Below are 25,080 nucleotides of genomic sequence, written 5' to 3'. Positions count from 1 at the left end.
AGAGACATGGACAAGAGTGTGGTGGTTACCAAGGGTGGGGGGAGGGAGGACATGGGAGGGAGGGAGGGAGAGAGTTAGGGGAGGGGGAGGGGCACAGAGAACTAGATAGAGGGTGGCGGAAGACAATCTGACTTTGGACGAGGGGTTTGCAACATAATTTAATGACAAAATAACCTAGACATGTTTTCTTTGAATATATGTACCCTGATTTATTAATGTCATCCCATTACCATTAATAAAAATTTATTAAAAAAAAATTTTTTTTGCATTAGTTTCTAGCCAGACTCAAATCCTCTAAATTTTTTTGTACATCTGACCTAAACTTATTCACCATTTGGCTTTTGCTCCAATTTGCCGTTCTCCCTATAAAATTTTGTTTTATTATATTTGATATTTAATTTTGGTGTGTTTCTCATTTATTATTTTATTACTACCATTCAGAAGTTTGCTAGTAGCAATCTAGAAATTTATATAGAACAAAAGAATGGAAAAAAGCAAAGAGAATAGAGCAAATGGTTGCCAATGGTCAGGATCAGAACATGATTAGGAGATTAACAAGGAAGCAAAGAAGTCTTTAAATTGTTTTTTTCTGTACATTGTTAAAGAGAATGTTTTTCTTTTTTACAGAACCAGCAAGTAACTCAATCCTTAGTTTGTGTTTCTTCATTTTCCAGGAAAACTGGAAACAGATGATGATATTTTATAATCACTTCTCCTTTTATGTATGACTAGTGCATCTCAAACCAACCCTAGGCATGATTTTCTGAGTTTTATTTTTCAATTTAATTAATTTTTTTTTCAGTGAGAGGAGTGGAGATAGTGAAGCAGACTCTTGCATGTGCTCCAACTGGGATCCACTTGGCAACCCAGTCTAGGGCCAATGCTTAAGTACTGAGCTATTTTTAACACCTGAGGACAATGTGCTTGGATTAACTGAGCTATTCTTGGCACCCAGGTCCAATGTTTGAACAAATTGAGCCACTGGCTGTGGGAGAGGAAGAGGGTGAAAAGGGGGAGTGGAAAGGAGTGAGAAGCAGATGGTCACTTCTCCTGTGTGCCCTAACTGGGAATCAAACCCAGGACATCCATACGCTGGGCTGATGCTTTATCCAGTGAGCCACTGGCCAGGGCCACTGGGTTTTTAATTGTTTTCAATATCTATTTCATGATTAACTATAACTATTTAAAAAGCTTGTTGAGCTCAATATTTATTTATCCATAGTAGATTTTTTTTCATATATTCAAGGCTGTCATGTGAGAATGTGGAGATGTTTTTGATGTTAGTAGAAAGGTCTACATTCTAGAGACTTCATGTTAAGTAAGATTCTCAAGCCCTTGAGTAATGACAAGTAATTCATGATGCCTGCCTTTGATGTTATACAACTTCAAGCTTTCTCTCATCTAATCAGGAAGCTTATAAGATTTTTACTAAGTTCTGCTCAATACTGGTCTTGATGCATTAAGAATGTTTAACTAACCTGACCAGGTGGTGCCACAGTAGATAGAGCATCGACATGGGATTCTGAGAACCCAGGTTTGAAATCCTGAGGTTGCCAGTTTGGGCACTGGCTCATCTGGCTTTGGTGCAGACTCACCAGCTTGAGCGTGGGATCATCAGCTTGAGCACGGGGTTGCTGACTTAAGCGTGGGATCATAGACATGACTTCATGGTTGTTGGCTTGAGCCCAAAAGTCCTTGAAGTTCAAGGTTGCTGACTTGAGTCCAAGGTTGCTGGCTTGTGCCCAAGGCTTGAGCAAGGGGTCACTGGGTTGGCTGAAGCACCCCCCCCCAATCATAGCACTTATGAGAAGCAATCAAGAACAACTACAGTGCTGCAAGCTATGAGTTGATGCTTCTCATCTCTCTCCCTCTCAGTATGTCTATGTCTCTCTGTGTCTGTGTCTCTGTTTCTCTCTCTCACTAAAAAATAAAAAAAGGATCTTTAACCACTTTTTTGATAAATTCTAGAACCTTCCATTTTGAAATCACATTTCTGAACCATGTCCATGGGTCTTTAAGTGATTTACTATATTAACATATTTTATAGGCCATATCTATTCAATCAGACTTTTGCTCACTTCCTAGGATACTGTTCAACACATGGATTAAACATATAAAATTCAATGTAAGGGTTTGCTAGTGAGTACTTAAATTAATTACGGCCTACATATAAATTTCTCTTAGGGTATATAAAATTTTAATTATTGCATTTCAGAATGAATAGGAATCAGAAAGAGAAATTTCATGTCAGAAACTGAACTAACGATCCAACAATTTCTATCCAATCATGAATTGTTTGGGTATGTTTCTCCTCTTCCTCTTTTATATTTTCTGATATTTTTAAATCATTGGCAACTTTAGTCTAAACCACAACTTCTTCTTTTGAGTTATACTTTCCATTGGAAGTCTCTTAGCCTCATCAAAGTGTTTTTCTGTCTTTCTCTTCAGAGAGACAGAGAAAATAAGAGGCTCCTGGGCCTTCTGAACACAGAGAGCTCACATAATGGTGCAAGAAGGTCAACGTCAAGGTAGAGGTGAGCATTCTTAATTCCAAAAAGAGAAGTATATGTGTGCGATGCAATAATGAGTTATCTGGAGAGAAAAGGAAGACAATGGACAGATTGAAGGGAATAGAGGTTGGACCACCATAGCAGTCATGAGAAGCTAGAAAAAAAGAATAATTCCTTAGAGATACAAGTACTTGACAGAATAAGAAACCAAATATTAATACAGTGGTATGAAAAGTGAGAGACAAAATGTGATGTTTTGAGATAAATGGGTAATCCATGGGTGAATATAATATTAAAAAAGAAAAGGAAAAGGAAGTAGAAATTATAGTTGATTAAGGATGAGTTTTGGCCAGATTATTTAGGACTTCAGAGATACAACCTGGTCATTTATTCTGAGGGAATTTCTAAGCTCTCTTCTTGTTTTAGGTTTTTAATTAATCTGAGATTCTTTATCTAGTTTCTTCATTGCTCTAAGCTTTTTAGGAACTCTGGCTTCCTGATCTTTTGGTAACTGCATTTGTTTTGCCTTTCTGACAGAGAAAGCAGTACGGTGGTTTCAAGTGAAGCTCTGGTTTGTTGCTGTGATTTCTATAGCACTCCTCTGTGCTTGTTTCATTGTGAGTTGTATAGGTAAGTTCTTCACTGAGGTGCCACTCTTTTGATTCCTTTCCCTATCATGTTCTATAAAGATTCCCTAAGGTGCATTCTTCTTTGCTCCATTAATATGTTAGCTGCTACTTGGAATGCCATGCTTTTCTTGATTTCTCCTTCTCCTATTTTTTCTCTTCCACCACTTCCTCCTCTTCCTCCATTTTTTGATAATTGACTGTGCTTCTAAATATATTTCACTTGGTTTTATTAGTATATTCCCAATAATGACCTCACATATAGATGTATGTTAATTGTAGTCATCCTCTCTAAGACATCATCTTCAACTACATGGTTCACTAGTGATCACATGCTTTCTAGTCACACAAGCCCTCTATTGAAAATGAAATTATAATTACTTTTATAATTATAATACTTTAGAATAGCTTCTTTGATTTTCTTGTGGGAGTTTTTTTAATATAAGGAGAAAAAGTATTCAAATGAAATATTGGAGATGTAAAAGAATAAAATATTTCTCTTCTGTTCCATTTGCCTCTAAATAAATATTTCAAGTATATTTTGTGAGAAATCTCACTTATTTTTCTCTCTAATTTTTTTTCTTTATTCACTGATAAGATGATTAAATATAGTTATTAAATAGTCTGGAAGGAAGTGAAAGTGACATCATGTGCCAAATGATCTGTGCTGGAAGTTCTCTTGAGACATACATACATCTCATAACCTTTACTAATACACAAATAATTAATATCAAAGTCAGAATCTGCTTTAATTTTCCTGGTCAAATGCAAGAGAGAAGAGGGTTTAAGAACAGTTAATTTATTAATCAAGAAGAAGCAGATATTCAGGACTCCAAGGCATAGGCAAAGAGAAAGGTAGAAAGGTTTGACAGTATTGAGCTTCAATAGAAGAAGACCAATACAGAAATGATTGAAGAATCAATTCAGGACCCAAGAGAGAACAGGTCTTGCTCAATGAGCACATCCTTGAACATAAAATTTAATGTTTATTTGAAACAAAAATGTCTCTAAATGTTTAAAGGCTCCTCTTGGTTTCTGTTTACCCCATATGTTTATCTGTAGCTACCAGCAATCAGAAATTTTAGAAATTTTAGAAATATAAAAACAATCTGCAGGCTTGTTTCATGATCTTGAAAATTAAGGAGAGGTAGACAGCTTCTAGGTAAAAAGATATCTATATATTATTTTGTGATGGTCACTGTTCTAGGTGTTTGTGATTAACTGATGTAAGAAAGAAATAGAATCTCTGTCCTAGAATATAGAGTTGAAATTTCAATGGGAAAGAACAACAACAACAAAAGTGTATGCCTATAAACAAACACGATAAATGAATGCAGACAAGCAGTGATTGAACATAGTCTTTATTGAGTTTGAATAGAGAAAAAATAATGGCAGTTGGAGGGAAGCCTACTTGGCACAGATTTATAGAGCATAAGGTTTTATAGCAAAAGAATGGATGGATACTAATCCTTCTTTCTTCTCTACAGTGACTTACCATTTTACATATGGCAAAACTGACAAAAGGTTGACTGAATTACGTTCATATCATGTAAGTCTAACCTGCTTCAATGAAGGGACAAGAGTGACAGGTAAGGTGCTATAATTCTTAACCAGAGAGAGGGCAGGATTGAATTTGTTTGCTTTGTTCTATTTTTTTTTAATATAGTATTTGCTTAGACATCTTTAATATATCTGTAAACTTACATGCTCATGTTAGGCGCTAGATTTTTCCTCAAAACAATTCCTCCTCCAGACTTTTTGAGATCAATAAGTGTTATCAACATACATCATGCCATCTGCTCAAGCCAATTCTGGAATTCTTCGTAAAAGTTTTGGTTTCAAATTGTCCTTACCATTATCATTTAGATAAAATTTCTTTTTGTTATCTAAGCTTCCTAATTAATAACACCAATCTCCATTCCAAGTATCAGTCTTATTACTGGTCAATTTGGATGTTAGAACATGGCTCAAGAGGAGACTGTCCTTACTTTAAATTGTGGTGCTGGTACCTTCATATGTGGAGAGTTGGGAGAGTTGAATTCAGATTCATGGTTTCCTTGAACTATGTATGGTGAGAAATGCCAAAGAAGGGCAAAGTGCATGTTTGTAGTGGTCCTTCTGGCCTTATTCTTTTCAAGTACAAAAATACAAATAGATGTCAGACTCTTGGTATTTCAAGAACTAAATAATTCACTCCTTTGCTTTTATGGAAAAATTTATGAGAAGTAAAAAGAGGATGAATATAGAATTTCTTTTTATTTATTTATTTTTGTATTTGGTAAGAACATGGAACATGGAGGTGGTGAGGAATGATTTTCTTTATTCTCTCTGATATAGTGTTTTCTTGTCTCATTGAAGTTTTTTGGTCAAACAATTGTGGAGCTGGCACTTCTGGGGAGAAAAGCATAATTGTATAAATATTGTCTTTTCCTACCATTTGGAGGCACTCCTGTAACAACAATGAGAGTTTTAAAGACTACTTACTGCCTGAAAGCAGCAATGGATATTTTAGCCTTTGCCTTCAGAATGTTTCAGAATGCTCTGAAATGAATGAGACAAGATGGAGGTTAATTAAATTAACCCCACATCCATCTGGCATTTTACTCCTTAAATATATCCAACCTGATATCATAGCCCTTTAAGCTGCACAATACAAATAATTCAAGTTACAGATAAGCTTATATAACAAAATTAGTTTATATAATACCATGTCAGCAAATTAAAGTGCTCAGATTTTAAGAATATCCTTTGAAATTATGATTACAATTAAAAGTTAAAAGTCCAAACACAAAATTTCCATTTTGATTGAAGTTAAAACAGAGTTGAAAGTCACATTTATCTTTCTCAATTTGTTTCCCACTCAGTCCTTGTCAGTGTTGAGATATTAGAAGCATGAGTAAAGTCAGTTTCTTCAATAAGCTTGTGCTCTGCGTACACCTGTGGTCTTTGAACTCTCTTGCTTGTCAGCCCCCATAAAGATTTTGAAAAACCATGTACCCCATTATACAATTTAATTTTACATCTAAAATTTTTCATCACAAAATGGAAGCAAAAATTTTGATTTCTGAAACATAATAAATACTAACATTTAAAAACAAAACTGTTACACCTGTTTTTAAATTGTATCCTACTGATGTCTAAATACTATTACAAATTGTTATCCCACTCTCATCATGCGTATAAAAAAAAGGAGAAGAAAAACATGTATTATTTAACAGTCATGTGTCTTAGATCATTCTTTTTCCCCCTTGGACTAAATTTACACAACACTTCCCCGTCTGCCAAGATATATAAGTAAGAATGTATCTAATATTTTTATTTCCTATAAAATAGGAAACTTTAAGTGTGATAAAATTTCTTCTGAATTGACTTATTAAAATTATCAGAATATACTATGCAAAACATTACAAATTTATGATAAATTTTTATGTTATTACTAATAAAATAAACTATTGAAAATCCTTTTTTTAAAAAGAGGGGGAGAGAGAGAGAGAGAGGGAGAGAGATGAAAAACATCATTTTGTAGTTGTGTCATTTTAGTTGCTCATTGATTGCTTTTCATATATGCCTTGAGAAGGTTGCAGGGGTTCAAGCTGAGCCAGTGACCCCTTGATCGAGCTGGTGAGCTTGTGCTCAAGCTGGTAAATTCGGAGTTTTGGACCTGAGACCACTGTCCCAGGTGTATGCTCTATCCAGTGTACCACCACCAGTCAGGCTAGAAACTCATCTTTTAATGAGACAAAACGACTTAAAAAATACAATCAGATGTGCCTACTATTGAATAGTATTATTATTAGAATGAGGTAGAATTCAACATCAATTCTATTCTTGTTTTTTACTTTAGTGACACAATCTGATAAATCTTAATTATCAAAATAAATTAATAGAATAGAAGGTGCTCTGTTAGATTGTCACCCAGTTTTTTTTAGAGTTATTTGCCAAAACCCATACAGTGATCTAGTATCAGAGGTTATTTGGGCCCTGGCCTAGTGGCTCAGTGAATAAAGCATCCTCTCTGGGCACCAAGGTCACGGGGTTTGAACCCCAGTCAGGGCGCATAGGAGAAACAGCAAATGAGTGCACAACTAAATGGAACAGTGAGTTGAAGCTTCTCTTTTTCTCCCTTTTCCTCCTCTCTCTCTTCCTCTTTCTCTCTCTCTGTCTCAAATCAATGTAAAAATTAAAAATTCTTTATTATCATCTGTTTACTGGGAATTTGGTTAGGTAATTCTTCAATGTTGTTGAGTATAAAAATAATAAATGGAATCATTTGCAAAAGGTTTATTATTTCTCAGTCAATAGTTATTTGCTTTTTCAATTTCTGGGAATTATACCAATAAAAGGATTTTATAAGTTTTATCAAATGTATCAAGTGACTTTCTTTTGTGATAGAGACAGAGAGAGATAGAGAGACAGAGAGAGGGACAGACAGGCAGGAAGGGAGAGAGATGAGAAGCATCAATTCTTCATTGCGGCACCTTAGTTGTTCATTGATTGCTTTCTCATATGTGCCTTGACTGGGAGGCTACAGCAGAGCAAGTGACCCCTTGCTCAAGCCAGTGACCTTTGGGCTCAAGCCAGTGACCATGGAGTCATGTCTATGGTCCCATGCTCAAACCAGCCACCCCATGCTCAAACTGGTGAGCCTGTGCTCAAGCCGGCGACCTCCAGGTTTCAAACCTAGGTCCTCTGCATCCCAGTCCGATGCTTTATTCACTGTGCCACCACCTGGTCAGGTTCAAGTGACTTTTAATTATACTTCTTTGATACTTACGAAGCACCTTGATTAACTCATTATTTTCAGCACAATTGGGTGGAAAATAAAACATTGTTAATGTCATTATATCTTTTGGACAAATAACTCCATTTATCACAGCTTTCAGTAGTTGTGTCAACCTCAGAGCCAGAGATTTAGCATATTCAACATAAGAAAAATGTTCACCATACATAACTGAGAAGATCAATGCCCACCATCAAAACAGTCAGTCAAATCAGATGTTTTAAATTAAAATATGTTAATACAAACTTTGAAAAGTATTATGGAATAGGTATAGAAGGAAACGGAAGTGTGGCTTCAGCCAGGGCTGCCTGACATGGATGTGCCGTTTGTGTGACACTCAAAGGCAGGGGAGGGGCTGATAGCCAGCCTGCTTTCTGCTAAGTAAGCTGTGAGCCTTTCTCATCCTTGAGAAAGTGGTGTCTTTCTTTTCCTGATCTGCTGGCCCAGAGGGAGCACTTTTTTATAATTAGTACAGACACATTCTAGGCAAACAGAAACCTTGACTTAGGACCTGATGCAGTGGTGGGATTCAGCTGGTTTATATCAGTTTGACAGGATAGATACCTAATTTTTTGTGGAGTTCGGCGAACTGGTTGTTAAAATGGCACGTGTAATCAGAGTTCTCTCTAAGGTGGGAGCCTGGGCAGCCACCCAATGTGGAAATCATAAATTTACATTCCTTACTCTTTTTTAATGTTCATCTGCTCAGCAGCATATTCTAAGCACCCATAGTAATGTTCATTCCGTCCATAGGTGAAAAAATTTTTACAGAACTATGCTTGTAATATTTATTTATTCATTTTATAAAACTCATTATACCTTTGTTGTAATACTACATTTTAATTCCCTCGCATTTGTTACTTCAATAAACAAACATTTAACATAAAGAGAAAAAGTGCCAAACAACTAGGGGTAACAACTTGTATTTTTTTTTGTCAGGTATTAATTAATATTTTTTCATTAATATTTTAAAACTCTTTTTTATAATCTAGTTTTGTGTACTTCTTTTATTGTTCTTATTTAAATATGTATATTAAATGCATGAAAAAAAAAGTATTATGGAAAGCAATCTCTAATAATGAACACAATGCATAATTAAGATAAATTTCTAAAAGTAGCCAATATTAAAATGATATAGATATAGTCTATATAACTTTATTTAAATTATAGTATTATAAAAGGAAGAATAATTCTATTGATTGTTTCTTATCATTTACTATTTAATTATGTAATAACATTAAAAAATAAAATAGAGTTACATATAACAACTTGAATGAATCTTAACAATGTGAAATAAAAAATTAAGCCCAAAAGACCACATATATTATAATATTTTTTAAAAGATTTAAAACTCAACAAATCAAAGCAATTTTTTATTTAGGTACACATGTATATGTGCCAAAGTTATATATGTATAAACACATATATAATCAAAATATGTCAGTGAGTTTATATATAGTTGGCTAGAGACTTTTTTAATTCTAGGAGAGTGGCCAACTGGTGTTTTTAAGAGGAAAAGAGAGAAAACTGGTAATTTTTAAAACTTTTACATGCTTAATGCTGTGTAAAAATTAGTAATAGGTAACATTTATGAGCTATTTTCCATGTTAAGAGCCTTTTAAAATACTTGGTACATATTATATGATTCAGTTTTTCTTTGAGTTTGGCACTGTTGTTATTTCCATTTTAAAGTGAAATAAGTAAGGCTCAGGGAAGTTATGTAATTTTCCCAAAGGCATACATAATAAATGATGGAGCTAGAATTCTAATAAAGCATAATTCTAATTCTCATAATCACAGTGTGAATAATCAGCATTTTCATTTTAAAAACCTGAGGCTTGTGGCTTGTCCAAGATTATTAAGTAGATCTGGCATTCCAGAAACATTTTTATTAGTCATTTGTTACTTTAATAGAACTTGGCATATCTTATATATAAGGAACATAAAGAACAGGAAAAAAACCATTGATAGTAATTTTTAGCAAAAAAAATTACAGAAGAATTCTGCAAGTAAACCTTGGTAAATATTGAGGACTTAATGTTAAGGAATGTTTGTTTAAAAGCAATTCGATAGCCTCAAATTATATGATTTAAGGAACAGTAAATACATGAATTAAAAAACCCATCTCTGGAAAACAACCTCAGATCCTTTGAATTTCACATGTACAGAACTTGCCTCTTTAATCTTATTTGTCCTGTCTTGCACTCACTCTTCTCTTTCATAGGGAAAAACTGGGGATGTTGCCCAAGTACTTGGAAATCTTTTGGTTCCAGCTGCTACTTCATTTCTACTGAAGAGAATATTTGGAGTGAGAGTGAGGAGATCTGTGTTCACATGGGGGCTCATTTGGTGGTGATCAACTCAAAAGCTGAACAGGTACTTCTGTTTTCTTTATTTTTCTTTTTCATTAAAATTTTAATTAGCCTGCCCAGTGGTGGTGCAGTGGATAGAGCATTGACCTGGGATGTTGAGGCCTCAGGTTCAAAACCCCAAGGTTGCCAACTTGAGTCTGGGTTCATCAGGCTTGAATGCAGGCTCAACAGCTTGAGCGTGGGGTCATCAACCTGATCCCATGGTTGCAAATTTGAGCCCCAAAGTCCCTGGCTTGAACTCAAGATTGCTGGCTTGAGCAAGGGGTTGCTGGTTCAGCTGGAGTCCCCCAGGTCAAGGCACGCATAAAAAGTAATCAATGAACAACTAAAGTGCCACAACTACGAGTTCGTGCTTCTCATTTCTCTCCTTCCTTGTACTTCTCTCTCTAGTAAATAAATAAATGAAATTTTAACTTAAAACAAAATTTGTCATTGTAACTGTTTTTAAGTGTACAGTTTAGTAGTTAACTATCCTCCATTGTTATGAAAAATCTCTACGATTTTTTCATCTTGCAAAACTGAAACTCTATACCCACTGAACGACTGCTTATTTCCCCTTCCCTCCAGTGTCTGGCAACCACCCTTTGTTTCTGGAGTTTGAGTACTTTAGATACCTTGTATAAGTAGAATCATATGCCTTTGTGTTATATACCACATAGTTATTCATTCATGCATTGATAAACATGACATTTGAAATGTTTCCCCCTCTTGGCCAATGTGCATAACACTGTAATGAACATCAGTGTGCAAATATCTCTTTGGTACTGTGTTTTCAATTACTTAGAATATATACCTATAAGTAGGATTGCTGGATCATATAGTGATTCTAATTTTAATTTTCTGAGGAACCACCAATTGTTTTACATTGTGGCTGCACTATTTTATACTCTTGCAAAGAGCACACAGGGTTCTAGTTTCTCCAAATCCTTGACAACACTTGATATTTTCTGTTTCTTCATTTTATTTTTTTAAATAATTTTTTAAAATTATGTTTTAGAAAAGGATTTTATTTATTGATTTTTTAAGAGAGAGGAGGTGGAGAAGAGTGGGAAGCATTAACTCATAGTGGTTGCTTCTTGTATGTGCCTTGAATGGGCAAGCCTGGGGTTTCAAACTGGCGATCTCAGAATTCTAAGTCTATGCTTTACCCACTGCGCCACAACAGGTCAGGCTCTTTTCCTTTATTTTGATAGTGGCCACCCTAAAGGGTGTGAGATGCTATTTCATTATGGTTTTGATTTGCATTTTTCTAATGACTAGCAATGTTAAGCACCTTCTTATATAGTTATTGGTCATTTGTGTACTTCTTTGGAGAAATGTCTACTTAAGTCCTTTGCCCATTTAAAAAATACTTTTTTTATTGAGGTATAATTGACACATAACATTAGTTTCACGTGTACGATATCATGATTCAATATTTGTATATATTGCAAAATAATCACGATTTAACATCCATTTGTAATTACCATATGTAATTACAGAATATTCAAGTCCTTCACTCATTTTATAAAATTAGAATTTTTTTGTTATTGAATTTTAGAAGCTTTTATATAGTCTAGATATTAACTGCTTATCAGATATATGATTGGAAAATTTTTTCCACTCTGTTGATTTTTTCCTTTGATGCACAAAGTTTTAAATTTTGATATAGTTACACTTATCAATTTTTTTCTCTGTTGTTTGTGCTTTTGGTGTTATAGTCAATAAATTATTGTTATAACCAATGTCATAAAGCTTTTCTTTTGTGTTTTTGATAGGAATAGCATTGAATCTATTGATTATTTTGTGCAGTATGAATGGTTTAACAACATTGTCTTCCCATGCATAGATATGGGATGTCTTTCCATTTATTTTAAAAATGGTTTGTAGTATAGTTAGTTTATAAGTTTTTAGCTTCCTTGGATAAATTTATTTCTAAGTATTTTATTCTTTTTTGGAAGGTATTTTATTCTTTTGATGGATAGCTAGATCACATGGAGGCTCAATTTCTAACTTATTGAGTAACCTGCATAGTGTTTTTCCTAGTGGTTGTACCAATCAATTTACATTCCCATCATCAGTGTACAAGGGTGCCTTTTCTTTACATCTTCAACAACATTTATTATCTCTAATAATATTAGCCATTTTAACAGGTGTGAGGTAGTATCTCATTTGGTTTTGATTTGTAGTTCTTTATGATTAGTATGTTGAGCTTCTTAGAATATACTCAATGGTTATGCTATTTGTATGTATTTTTTGGAAAAATACCTATTTATGTCCTTTCTTCATTTCTAAATTGAATTATCTGCTTTTATGTTTTATTTACTTTTTATTGTTGAGCTGTATAAGTTTCTTATATATTTTGGATAATAAACCCTTATCTGGTAGCTGGTTTTCAAATACAAGATGGGGCAAAAATAGCTTTCTAGTTGTTCATATGGAAAATAATATAATTAATAAATAATACAAGAATAAATTCTGTTGTGTACTCAAAACTGTAAACTGACTTTGCCTTGCAATGTATATTCTCTTGTTCCATAGTTTGCATTTTCATTTGTTGACATATTTTTTAAATTGTGCAGAAATTTTGGCTTGATATAAAACCACTTATTTTTGCTTTTGGTGTCTTATTCAAAAATCGCTGTCAAGACCAATGTCACAAACCTTTTCCGCTAAGAGTTTTATAATTTTAGTTTCTTACATATGTCTTTAAACCGTTTGAAGTTAATTTTTGAGACTGGTGTAAGATAGTGGTCCACTTTCATTCTTTTGCATGTGACTATCTAGTTTTCCCAAAACCATTTATTGAAAAGATTATTTCTTCCCCATTGAGTATTCTTGGCTTCCTTGTCAAATATTAGTTGATCGTGTATGCATAAGTTTATTTCTGGGCTCTCTATTCTGTTCCACTGGTAAATGTGTCTACTACCATGCTGGAACCATGCTGATTGTTTTTTAAAATTTTATTTATAACATCAAATTTAATGGGGTGACATTGATCAATAAGAGTACTTAGGTTTCAGGTAAATGTTTTTTTAAAGCATTTGAACTGTTGATTGTCAATAATGTAGCAATAACTATGTATGGTGCCAAGTGGGTACTGGAAATATCCAGGGGGAAATGATTTCACACTGTTTTAATATTATTTTCTGTTAATTTCAGGTATACATCATAGTGGTTAGACAATCATATCCTTTACAAAAATTTCCCCTATATAATATGTATATTGCTTTGTGTGCTAATCACCCAAAGTCAAATCATTTTCTGTCACCATATACCATATTTTACCCGCTTTACTCTTTAGTATTTCTTCACTTCCTTTTCTCTGGTAACCAATATATTGTGGTCTGTGATAATAAGTTTCAGTTTTTCTTTTTTATTTTTAGCATGGGAGAGAGACAGACAGGATGGGAGAGAGATGAGATGCATCAACTCGTAGTTGCAGCACTTTAGTTGTTGTTCATTGCTTGCTTCTCACATGTGCCTTGACCAGTGGGGTCCAGCCAAGCCAGGGAGCCCTTGCTCAAGCCAGCAACCTTGGGTTTCAAGCCAGTAACCATGAGATCATGTCAATGATTTCACACTCAAGCCTGAAATCCTGTGCTCAACTCAAGCTGGTGAGCCCATGGTCAAGCCAGTGACCTCAGGGTTTTGTTTTTTTTTGTATTTTTCTGAAGCTAGAAACGGGGAGAGACAGTCAGACAGACTCCCGCATGCGACCAAACGGGATCCACCCAGCACGCCCACCAGGGGGCGATGCTCTGCCGAGACCAGAGCCACTCTAGCGCCTGGGGCAGAGGCCAAGGAGCCATCCCCAGCACCCAGGCCATCTTTGCTCCAATGGAGCCTCAGCTGCGGGAGGGGAAGAGAGAGACAGAGAAAAAGGAGAGGGGGAGGGGTGGAGAAGCAGATGGGCGCTTCTCCTGTGTGCCCTGGACGGGAATCGAACCCAGGACTTCTGCACACCAGGCAGACTCTCTACCACTGAGCCAACCGACCAGAGCCGACCTCAGGGTTTTGAACCTGGGTCCTCATCATCCCAGGTCAATGCTTTATCCACTGTACCACCACCTGGTTAGGCTCATTATAGTTTTGATTTGAAAGAATATATAAAGAACTAATACATCTCAATACCAAACAATCCAATTAAAAAATGTACAGAGGACCTGAATAGACATTTCTCCTAAGAAGACATTAAATGGCCAATAGATATATGAAAAGACGCTCAACTTCACTAGTTATTAGGGATGCATTGCTCTTTAGATTCCACATATAAGTGAAATGACACTGTATTTGTCTTTCTCTGACTTATTTGACTTAGCATGATATCCTCTAGGTCCATTCATGCTGTCACAAATGGTAAGATTTTGGCCCTTTTGGCTCGGTGGATAAAGTGTCAGCCCAGCATATGGATGTCCTGGGTTCAACTCCCAGTCAGGGCGTACAAGATAAGCAACCATCTGCTTCTCTCCATCTCCCCCTCCTTTCCCCTTCTCTCTTTTCTGCTCCCACAGCCAGTGGCTGTATTGGTTTGAGCATCAGCCCCCGGGGGTTGAGGATAGCTCAGTTGGCCCGAGCTTTTCAGCCTCAGGTGCTAAACGTAACTCGGTTGATTTGAACATTGGTCCCAGACTGGGGTTGCCGAGTGGATCCTGATGGGGGCAAATGTGGGAGTCTGTCTCTCTATCTCTCCTCCTCTCACTTAAAAAAATTGCTGTACACACACACATACACACACATGATTTTAATTGTCATGGACTGAATTATGTCCTCAAAATCACATGTTGAAGCGCTAACTCCTAATGTGACTATACTTACAGATAGGAACACATACACTACATTTCTAAAAGTAATGAATTTATTTGAAAATATCATATCAAGTTTAAATCTCAGTGAACAAAACCATGTTTTTATTAGATGTTGATTTTTTGCAAAGAGCCTCGACTTACAAACTTCAATGATAAAATAATTTAAGGTAAAAGGTATTTGCTTTTAATAATAAAGTACTGTGGCAGTCAGTCCATGATGTTTCTTGTCTTTTAATTAGTCTTCAGAATTAGTATTTTAAAAAATTGCTCCTTTTATTCAAAACTTGTGCTATTCACTGAAATAGAGACATAGAAAAGATTTTCTCTGCGTAGATTAGTGCATACACACAATATGTGTCTAAGATGACACAAAAGGATCAAATATCTGAGAGATAGGGGCATTTGTGATTACAGGTTGTTTGAAATGAAGGAAATCACTAAGATTGTATTAGCAAAAACCCAAGGAAAATCAATCTTGGGCAATGAGTACCAACTAATTTTATAATAATTAATTAAAAGCCTGAGCTTTTGCAAAGGATGCCATTTTAAACCTAACCTGCCACCACACTTCCTTGACGTAGACAGGAATATTTCACTGGAGCAGAAACTAAGAAACATAATTCCATCATAACTGTGTAGTTAAGCAAGGAACTTAACTACATTGTCAACCAAATGCATGTTATACTTTTTTTTTTCATGGAAAGTGCCCTGTTCAGATAGCCAAAATGTGCAGGAAAATGATACATTTAGAAGCCTGGAAAAAAAAATATCTGTGGTTCAGTACATGAAAGTTTCATGTGCAAAAATTGTGAATGTTATAATTATTATAGGAAATTATAATGTCTGACATGTTATAAACATGACCTGCCACTACTTTTAAATCACAAAAACATCATCACATCAAAAAGGTTCATATTCTTGTTTACTAAAATTTGAATCAGGCCATCTGTGAACAAGGGACAGATTATCTCTCTTCTTTTAAAATTCTTTAATATCGAACTACAGATATACTTACAGCTGCATGGTAATACCAAAAAGGGTAGCGGTGTTTGCTTTTTAAAAACATTGAAATATATAAAATGCCTAGACAGATAACAGTACTATTCCATGATGAGCAGGATTTTTTAAAAACAGAAATTAATGCCTTGGCCAGACAGCTTGGTTGGTTAGAACATGATCCCGAAGTACAGAGGTTGCTGGTTTGATCCTTGGTCAGGGCATATCTAAGAACAAATTGATGTTCCTGTCTCTTCTCTGTCTCTCAAATCAATTAAACAAACAAACAGAAATTAATATCAGGGACATTTTGGTATTCTATAAGACCCTTGGCTGAGGAGCAGCTTCCTCCCCCAGACTGTTTGCTTTATGTTAGAGAATATCAGGACAATCCACAGGAAATTTATTTACTTATTTATTTATTTATTTTTATGTGAGAGGAGGGGAGATAGAAAGACTCCCAGATGTGCCCTGGCCAGGATCGACCCAGCAACCTCTATCTGGGGCTGATTCTCAAATCAACAGAGCTATCCTCAGCACCCTGGGTGATGCTCCAACCTATCCAGCCACTGGCTGTGGGAGGGGGAGAGAAAAAGAGGGAAAGGGAGGGGGAGAGAAGCAGATGGTCACCTCTACTGTGTGGTCTGACCGGGGATCAAACCTGGGAGGTCCATATGCCCTGCTGACACTCTATCCACTGAGCTAACCAGCCAGGGCCAGGAAATTCTTAAACCTGCACATTCAATTCAAAATTAATTGCACCTTATCTCAATAGGAAAACAATCTAGATAGGTTAAAAAATATAGAGGCCCAGATGGAAAAATGAGACTGATATATATTTTTTATTTTGAAATTAAATGTAATGGGGTGACACTGATCAATAAGAATACATAGGTTTCAGCCTGACCTGTGGTGGCGCAGTGGATAAAGCATCAACCTGGAACACTGAGGTTGCCGGTTCAAACCCTGGGCTTGCCCGGTCAAGGCACATATGGGAGTTGATGCTTCCTGCTCCTCCCCCCCTTTCTCTCTTTCTCCTCTCTGTCTCTGTTCTCTAAAATGAATAAATAAAAATAATTAAAAAAAAAAGGTGAAGAATACATAGGTTTCAGGTGAACATCTCTATGACATTTGAACTGTTGATTGCATGTGTACCCATCACCCAAGTCAAATTATTTTCCACCGCCTTATATTTGCCTTTCTTTACTCCCCTGTCTCCCAGCCCCTTCCCCAGGTAACCACTTGTTTTTTGTCTGTGTTCATGAGATTAATAATTCTTTAAGAAATAATCACTACAGTTATAATCTAATAAACACTGCTTTATGTTTAACTTTTTTTATTATTAATTTTAATTTATTGTGTTAACATGGATTCAAGTGTCCCACTGAATATAATACCCTCACCCCTATCCCCATGTTTCTATACCCTTTTTGTCCCTCTCATCCTAACTCCTTCCCCACTTCCCTCTGGGACCTGCTGTCCTGCTATCTGTATCTCTGTGTTATGTATATATAATTTCACTAATCCCTTTACCTTCTCTGATCCCCCTTCTGTCTGACAGCTGTCCCTCTGGTCCCTGTGACCCCACCTCTGCCTCTATTCCATTCCTTGGTTCACTTTGTATGTTTGACTTTTAAAAGTAATTTACTACTTCCTAAAGAATTACTACTTAGGAGAGTAGAAAACAAATTTGAGTTTTGATAATTCAAATGCAATTTCACTGATAAACGAAGAGAAATAAGAAGGAAACACATCTGAACTTATAAAATTTACAAAATGATCGAAAGCACAAAAACTGATGTACATTTAAAAAGAATTCTGCCTCTTGGTGAAGAAAATAAATTCTGCCTGAGATGGAATTTCATGGGTTATAACTCCCACCTTCTTATAACAATGTTGGTGTTTTTGCTCTGTTCTCTTATTCGGTGAGCTGTCATGATACCGTTCCTCAGACAACATTTTATTTTCTTGTTAGAGCTATAAAGAAGCCTTACTCTATCCAATCTTGAAATTTCAGACTATGACCTCTTTTTCTTTATGCAGAATTTCATTGTTCAGGAGCTGAATCAATCATTTTCTTATTTTCTGGGACTCTCAGATCCACAAAAGAATGACAAGTGGCAATGGATTGATCAGACATCCTACACAGAGAATGTCAAGTGAGTACGGATTCACATTAATGAACCACAGGGCCTTGTTTACATAAAAATGTAGGACACTTTTGTTAGCAATAATTTTTAATGCTAATACTGATAATTATATGAATCATAACAGATTGTAATAATAAGCTCTAAGTGCATGCATCATGACAATTAAACTTCATGAAAACTTTTTTTTCATTTTTAAATAATTTTTTTCTATTATACTTACCATACATTATTATATTAGTTTCAAGTGTACATTCCAGTTATTAGACATTATAGAACTTACTAAATGATCATCCTGATAAATTTTGCACCCATCTGACACCATACATAGTTATTAGACTATTATTGACTATATTCCCTGTGCTGCACTTTGCATCCCCATTACTGTTCTGTAACAACCAATTTGTACTTCTTAGTCCTTTCACCTTTTCATGAAAACCTTTTTAAAACTCATGTTACTGATGAAAAATGGAATAACTTTCCTGAAGTCAATAACCAGTAAGATGAGAAATAGGGTCTCAACTTCATGTCTAATCCAAAGATAGCACTCTTAATCATTACAGTTTGCTGCTCTAAACATATGTAGACATTTCAATTTAATTTTACTCCAATTAATAAGACTTAAATTATCAGTGTCAGAAGTGTGTTCAATTCTAATAGGATAATAATGTTGTAATATGTAATACTATTTATTTGTGACTTTGAAAAAAATCCAGAATTTAATTATACATTATCTTATGTGATTCTCACATAATCTTATGAGCTATTTGGGGACCTGAATACAATTCCTGTATTTATAGATGAAGAATCAAATACCAAAGGAGAATAGATTATTTACTTAAGATTAAAATGAGTCAGCAATAAAACTAGGTCTTTTCATTCCAAAACCAAAGTCCCATCCTCCCACCCTCTCACCCCTACCACAGGTTATATTTCTTATAGGCAGGTAACTTCTTATGACCAGACTGAGCTCCACGAGAACACAGGAATTTAGGAAGGTGGTGAGAGTACATGAATTAAAGAGGAACCCTCTTTATTGCATGCCACTAAGAAAAGGATTGCTTAACAATCCAGATCAGGGTAACAATCTTCATAGAGGAAGAAATAAAGATCAGATTTTAGGGAAAAGGTCCAATATTATTATATTTCATAAAAATTTTTCTAGGAGAATGTTAGAGGAACAATTATAAAAGTGTGTGTTTACACAAGAAGCTTTTGAGGAGGGCAGTGTGAAAAAGAGGAGAGCAATTATTGGGGATTCACCCTGACCCCCATTCTCTCACCCTGAACCTCATTTTTTTCAACCTCCAACCGTATATACTTTCTAACCAATCACTATGCATTTATTGAAGTGTTTTTTATCCTTTGTTTCTCTTTAGATTATGGCACCGGAATGAGCCCAATTTTAAAACAGAAAGATGTGCTTCAATAGTTTTCTGGGATGGAGTATGGGGCTGGAATAATGTTCACTGTGATTCTAAAAGATATTCAATATGTGAGATGAAGAAGATTTATCTATGAGTAGAACTTGATTCATTGTCACGTTTAAAATGGAGACCTGTCTTAAAATGATAATTTCCTTTTATAATGTATGTATAATTCTTATCGCAGAGGTTCAGAGAACTATCCAGATGCCTTACTCCACTTCATTTCTTCATCTCAAACTTCACACTTGGAATCATTTTTCTTCTCTCTGTATAACAATCTATATTTTCATTTATGTCAGTCTTCTGAAGGCAAAGTTTCTCAATGCTATTTTCCTGAAATTATTTTTACTCTACATTTACTCATTAAAAAATAAACAGCAGCATGTACTTATTTTATTTAACATAATAAAACGCATAAAAAGAACCAGCTTTTATTTTTGTTTGCTATCTATAAAATTGGGTTCTTTGGCTGATGTAAAATACCAATAACTACCTGAGGCCCATGCTACCTTCTAAAAATGTCACATAGTGTACCTTCTTCATAAACGTGTCAATGTTACAGCACATTTCAGACTTGTTCAAAACCGACGCAAGGAGCAACTGCCTGCCCTTGGACAAGTGGTTTCCTGGCCCACAGCTTTGACTATTGGGAAGTAGCCACAGGGCAAGGCAGTGCAGCCAGATAGAAGGGACGTTTTTATTTAGAGGCAAAATACCCAAATGTCTCTCTGGTATCCACTTTCAGTTTTGTACATGATTTTCTAACCTTAATTTCTTTTATCTTAAGGGGCTAATTTTGATTGACTTGTTGAGAATGGTGTGCATTATCTACATAAGTAATGAAAGAAAAGATCTCTGTGGATACATGTAACTTGTGATAGGTCTACAGATGACGAAGTGAACAGGATAATGAAGAAGTCAGCTACAGTCCATCTATGTAAAGGTCATGCTGGTTTCATTGTACACCTTGAAAACTTTCTCAATGGCACTGACGTAGGCAGCTGTTCTCAGGTCCTCCGCCCTTGGCCTAGCAGTGCCGCAGAGCTGGCTGTCTCCAAGCCCAGGTGACCAGCTGGGAGTGGCACCTGACTGTGCCGTAGAGGCAGTGGAGGAGAGGAGCTTTCGGAGGCCCAGACCTTGGGAGGGAAGCAGGGCCTGGCCTCCACTTCTGCCTATATTTACTCTTTTTTTTTTTGTATTTTCTGAAGTTAGAAGCAGGAAGGCAGTCAGGCAGACTCCAGCATGCGCCCAACCGGGATCTACCCGGCATGCCCACTAGGGGGCAATGCTCGGCCCCTCCGGGGCCTAGCTCCACTGTGGCAGGAACCATTCTAGTGCCTGAGACGGAGACCATGGAGCCCTGCTCAGCGCCGGGGCCAACTTTGCTCCCATGGAGCCTTGGCTTTGGGAGGGGAAGAGAGAGACAGAGAGGAAGGAGAGGGGGAAGGGTGGAGAAGCAGATAGGTGCTTCTCCTGTATGCCCTGACGGGGAATCAAACCTGGGACTTCCACACATGGGGCCGATGCTCTACCGCTGAGCCGGCCAGGGCATATATTCACTCTTGAAGATAATGTTTGCAGGGTATAGAGCTCTGTGTTGGTAATTTTCTTTCAGCTCAGAGAAATTATTATTCAACACCTCTGGCTTTCATAATTGTGCTTAAGAGGTTAGCAATTTAAATTTTGCTGCTTTGAAGGTAATTTCCTTTTTGGAGATCATTTTTAGACATTTTCTTTGTCCTTTTTCTTCTTCAGTTTTATCATGACCTGTCTAGGTAAAGATTTCCTCCCTCTACCACTTTCTCCTTCCTTTCTTTTCTTCTTTTTCCCTCTCTTCTCACCCTCCTTCTACTTCACATTGCTAACTTTTCTTTCCTTTTCTCCTCCTCTTTCTTCTTACCATTCTGTTCTAGCTTGGATTCTATAGTCCTTTTTAAAATGTTAATTGATGGACATCTTTAGTTTTAGAAAATCTTCAGCCATTGTTCCACTAACTCTCTTTCTCTGTCATTTCATTTATATATCTTTTATATATATTTACTACTCACAAAAGTTAGAGGACATTTCAAAATGAATATGAAGCGATAAAAAAAGAAGCATTTGATTTTTTTTTATTAAACAAGAACATCAAAAAAGCTAACAAGTCAAAGAAAGTTGTTTGATTATGCAAATGGGATGCAAACCAACTTTTATTTCATTGGTGAAAATGCACTCTACAAAAGGCTGAAAGTACTGGAGTATTTGCATGTTCCCTGATCCCCTAAATTTTGTGAGTAGTGTAGTAAGACTTCCTATCATCTTCTGTACCTCCAGCTCCTTCTTCTGTATTTTTCTTAATTTTTCCCTATGCTTTCTTCTCTGTTTGTGCAAGCTTATCCCACACAGTAAAATAATCATGGATTCCATTGTTATTTATTATTTTCTTCTTCAAACTCTAAATTATATTTGCAAAATTAGGATGTTGTTCATCTTTCTAGGTGAGATGACATATTTATTCTTAAGGCATTATTTACTTCAATAAAATTATATTGTTTTGGTTTGTTTTTCTTGTTTATTCATTTGTTGTTTTCAGTTTTATATCCCATATATGAGTGAAATCATATGGTTTTTAACGTTTTCTGTCTGATTTATTTTGCTTAGCTGATATTCTCAAGTTTCACCCATGTTGTCACATATGGCAACAATTCAGCTGGTTTCATGTCTTGGCCACCATGAATAATGCTACACTGAACATAGGAGCACATATATTTTTGCAAATAAATCTTTTCAAATTTTTCAGGTAGCTATATCTCTAGAAGAGGGGTTGCTGTGTCATATGGTACTGTATTCTTTTTTTTTTTAATGGTAACTATGTTCAATTTTTGAGGACTCTCCATGCTGTTTTCCATAATGGCTGTACCAAGTTACATTCTCACCAGCAGTGAGTAATGGTTCCTTTTTCTCCACAGCCTCTCCAACACTTGTTATTGTCTTGTTCATAAGAGCCATTTTAACAGGTGTGATGAATCTCACTGTAGTTTTTATTTATAATTTCTTAATAGCTAGTGAAGTTGAGCATTTCTTCATATATCTGTTGGCCACTGTCTGTTCAGATCCTCCACCCATTTTTTAAATTGGATTGTCTGTTTTTTTGGTGTTGAGTTGTAAGAGTTCTTTATATATTTTGGATATTGACTCCTTGTTGGAGATATTGTTTATATATATCATCTCTCATTCAGTTGTTTCCCTTTTTCTTTTGTTGGCAGTTTGTTTTGCTGTGCAGAAGCTTTTTAGTTTGATATATTCCTGTTCAATTATTTTTTTGTCTTCACTTCCCTTGTCTTTGGGGTCAAATTTATAAAGTCTTATTTAAGACCAAGGTCCATAAGTTTAGTATCTATATTTTTTTCTATGTAATTTATTGTTTCAAATCTTATATTTAAGTCTTTGATCCAGTTTGAATTAATTTTTTTTTTTTTTACAAGGACAGAGAGAGAGTCAGAGAGGGATAGACAGACAGGAACAGAGAGAGATGAGAAGCATCAATCATCAGTTTTTTGTTGCGACATCTTAGTTGTTCATTGATTGCTTTCTCATGTGTGCCTTGACCATGGGGCTACAGCAGACCAAGTAACCCCTTGCTCAAGCCAGCAACCTTGGGTCCAAGCTGGTGAGCTTTGCTCAAAGCAGATGAGCCGGTGCTCAAGCTGGCAACCTCAGGGTCTCGAACCTGGGTCCTCCGCATCCCAGTCCAACACTCTATCCACTGTGCCACCATCTGGTCAGGCGAGTTAATTTTTTTTTAGTCTAGGAACAAACAGTAGTAGTTTTATTCTTTTGTATGTGGCTTTTCAGTTTTCTCAGCACCATTTATTAAAGAGGTTTTTTTTTCTTCATTGTACGTTTTTGGCTCCTTTGTCGAAAATCATTTGCCAATATGGGTTTATTTCTGGGCTCTCAATTCTGTTTCACTGATCTTTGTGTCTTTTTTTTCTGCCATTATTTTGCTGTTTTGATTATGTTGCTTTGTAGTGTAAATTAAAGTCAAGGAATGTGATACATCCAGCTTCATTCCTTTTTTTTTTTTTTCCAGGATCGCTTTGGCTATTCAGAGTTTTTATAGTTCCACACAAATATGATGATTTTTAGTTCTACATTTATTTTTATTTATTTATTTATTTATTTATTTTATTTTTCTTTTTCTGAAGCTGGAAACGGGGAGAGACAGTCAGACAGACTCCCGCATGCGCCCCACCGGGATCCACCCGGCACGCCCACCAGTGGCGACGCTCTGCCCCTCCGGGGCGTCGATCTGCTGCGACCAGAGCCACTCTAGCGCCTGGGGCAGAGACCAAGGAGCCATCCCCAGCACCCGGGCCATCTTTGCTCCAATGGAGCCTCGGCTGCGGGAGGGGAAGAGAGAGACAGAGAGGAAGGAGGGGGTGGGGGTGGAGAAGCAAATGGGCGCTTCTCCTATGTGCCCTGGCTGGGAATCGTACCCGAGTCCTCCGCACGCCAAGCCGACGCTCTACCGCTGAGCCAACCGGCCAGGGCTATTTCTACTTTTAAAAAACACCATTGAAAAAATTTTTATGGGGATTGCACTGAATTTGTATTTTGCTTTGGGTAATATGAACATTTTAACTATGTTGATTCTTCCAACCCCCCCCCAAAACCTCATAGACATAGACAACAGTATGAAGGTTACCAGAGGGAAGGTGGGTGAAGGGGTAGTAAAGGATGAAGGCGATCAACTATATGGTGATGGAAGATGATCTGACCTTGGGTGGTAGGCACACAATGCAATGTACACTTGAAAACTATACAATATTTTTAACCAATATCATCTTAATAAATTTAATTAAAAAGTAGAATTAGCATTAAAGCTGAATAATTGTTCATATTTTGAAGGCATATAAACTAATTACTTTATGTCATATACATGCCTGTCATTTGCATGAACTGACATAGTAACCAAATAAAGTAACTTGATGTGAAACACCAAGTAAATGATTTTAATATAGTTGGAGAAGTCCTTAACATTTTTTCATTTTTGAATGTACATTTTCTTAAATTTTTTTTCTTGCACATAAAGAAAAAGTCTTTTAAATCTTTGGGAACTTCAGCTCTTATCAATCCTACTTCTTTTGAAGTGAATTTTTCATTTGAAGTTTTCTAGTCTCTCAGAGTAAGGTCTAACTTCTCATTATAAAGGCAGATTTCTTGGGGTAAAAATTTCAAAGAAACAGATATAAGGGAGTCTAGTACGTCTCTCTATGACACATTCTAGGAATTTAGAATAACCCCAAAGTAGAAGTGAGAACTTATTTTCAGTTTCAGATAAAAGGATAGAAGTAAGACCAAGAATAGGATATTGGGGCCTGACCAGGCGGTGGTGCAGTGGATAGAGTGTCGGACTGGAACGTGGAGGACCCAGGTTCGAGACCCAGAGGTCG

At 36.1% G+C, this 25,080-nt stretch overlaps 1 protein-coding gene across 1 annotated transcript; it reads left to right on the top strand.

Annotated features, from left to right (window-relative positions):
* The first annotated feature begins 2,407 nt into the window (after positions 1 to 2,407).
* LOC136319978 (C-type lectin domain family 6 member A-like) lies at positions 2,408 to 20,069 on the top strand. Its single transcript, XM_066253120.1, has 6 exons — positions 2,408 to 2,534; positions 3,048 to 3,140; positions 4,624 to 4,725; positions 10,141 to 10,292; positions 18,115 to 18,230; positions 19,598 to 20,069. The coding sequence occupies exons 1-6, from the start codon at positions 2,504 to 2,506 to the stop codon at positions 19,737 to 19,739; spliced, it is 636 nt and encodes a 211-aa protein (XP_066109217.1). The 5' UTR covers positions 2,408 to 2,503; the 3' UTR covers positions 19,740 to 20,069.
* Positions 20,070 to 25,080: the final 5,011 nt, after the last annotated feature.

The sequence above is a fragment of the Saccopteryx bilineata genome, chromosome 1, assembly GCF_036850765.1.
Source record: "Saccopteryx bilineata isolate mSacBil1 chromosome 1, mSacBil1_pri_phased_curated, whole genome shotgun sequence".
Taxonomy (NCBI): domain Eukaryota; kingdom Metazoa; phylum Chordata; class Mammalia; order Chiroptera; family Emballonuridae; genus Saccopteryx; species Saccopteryx bilineata.
This window is presented reverse-complemented; position numbering and strand designations above follow the sequence as displayed.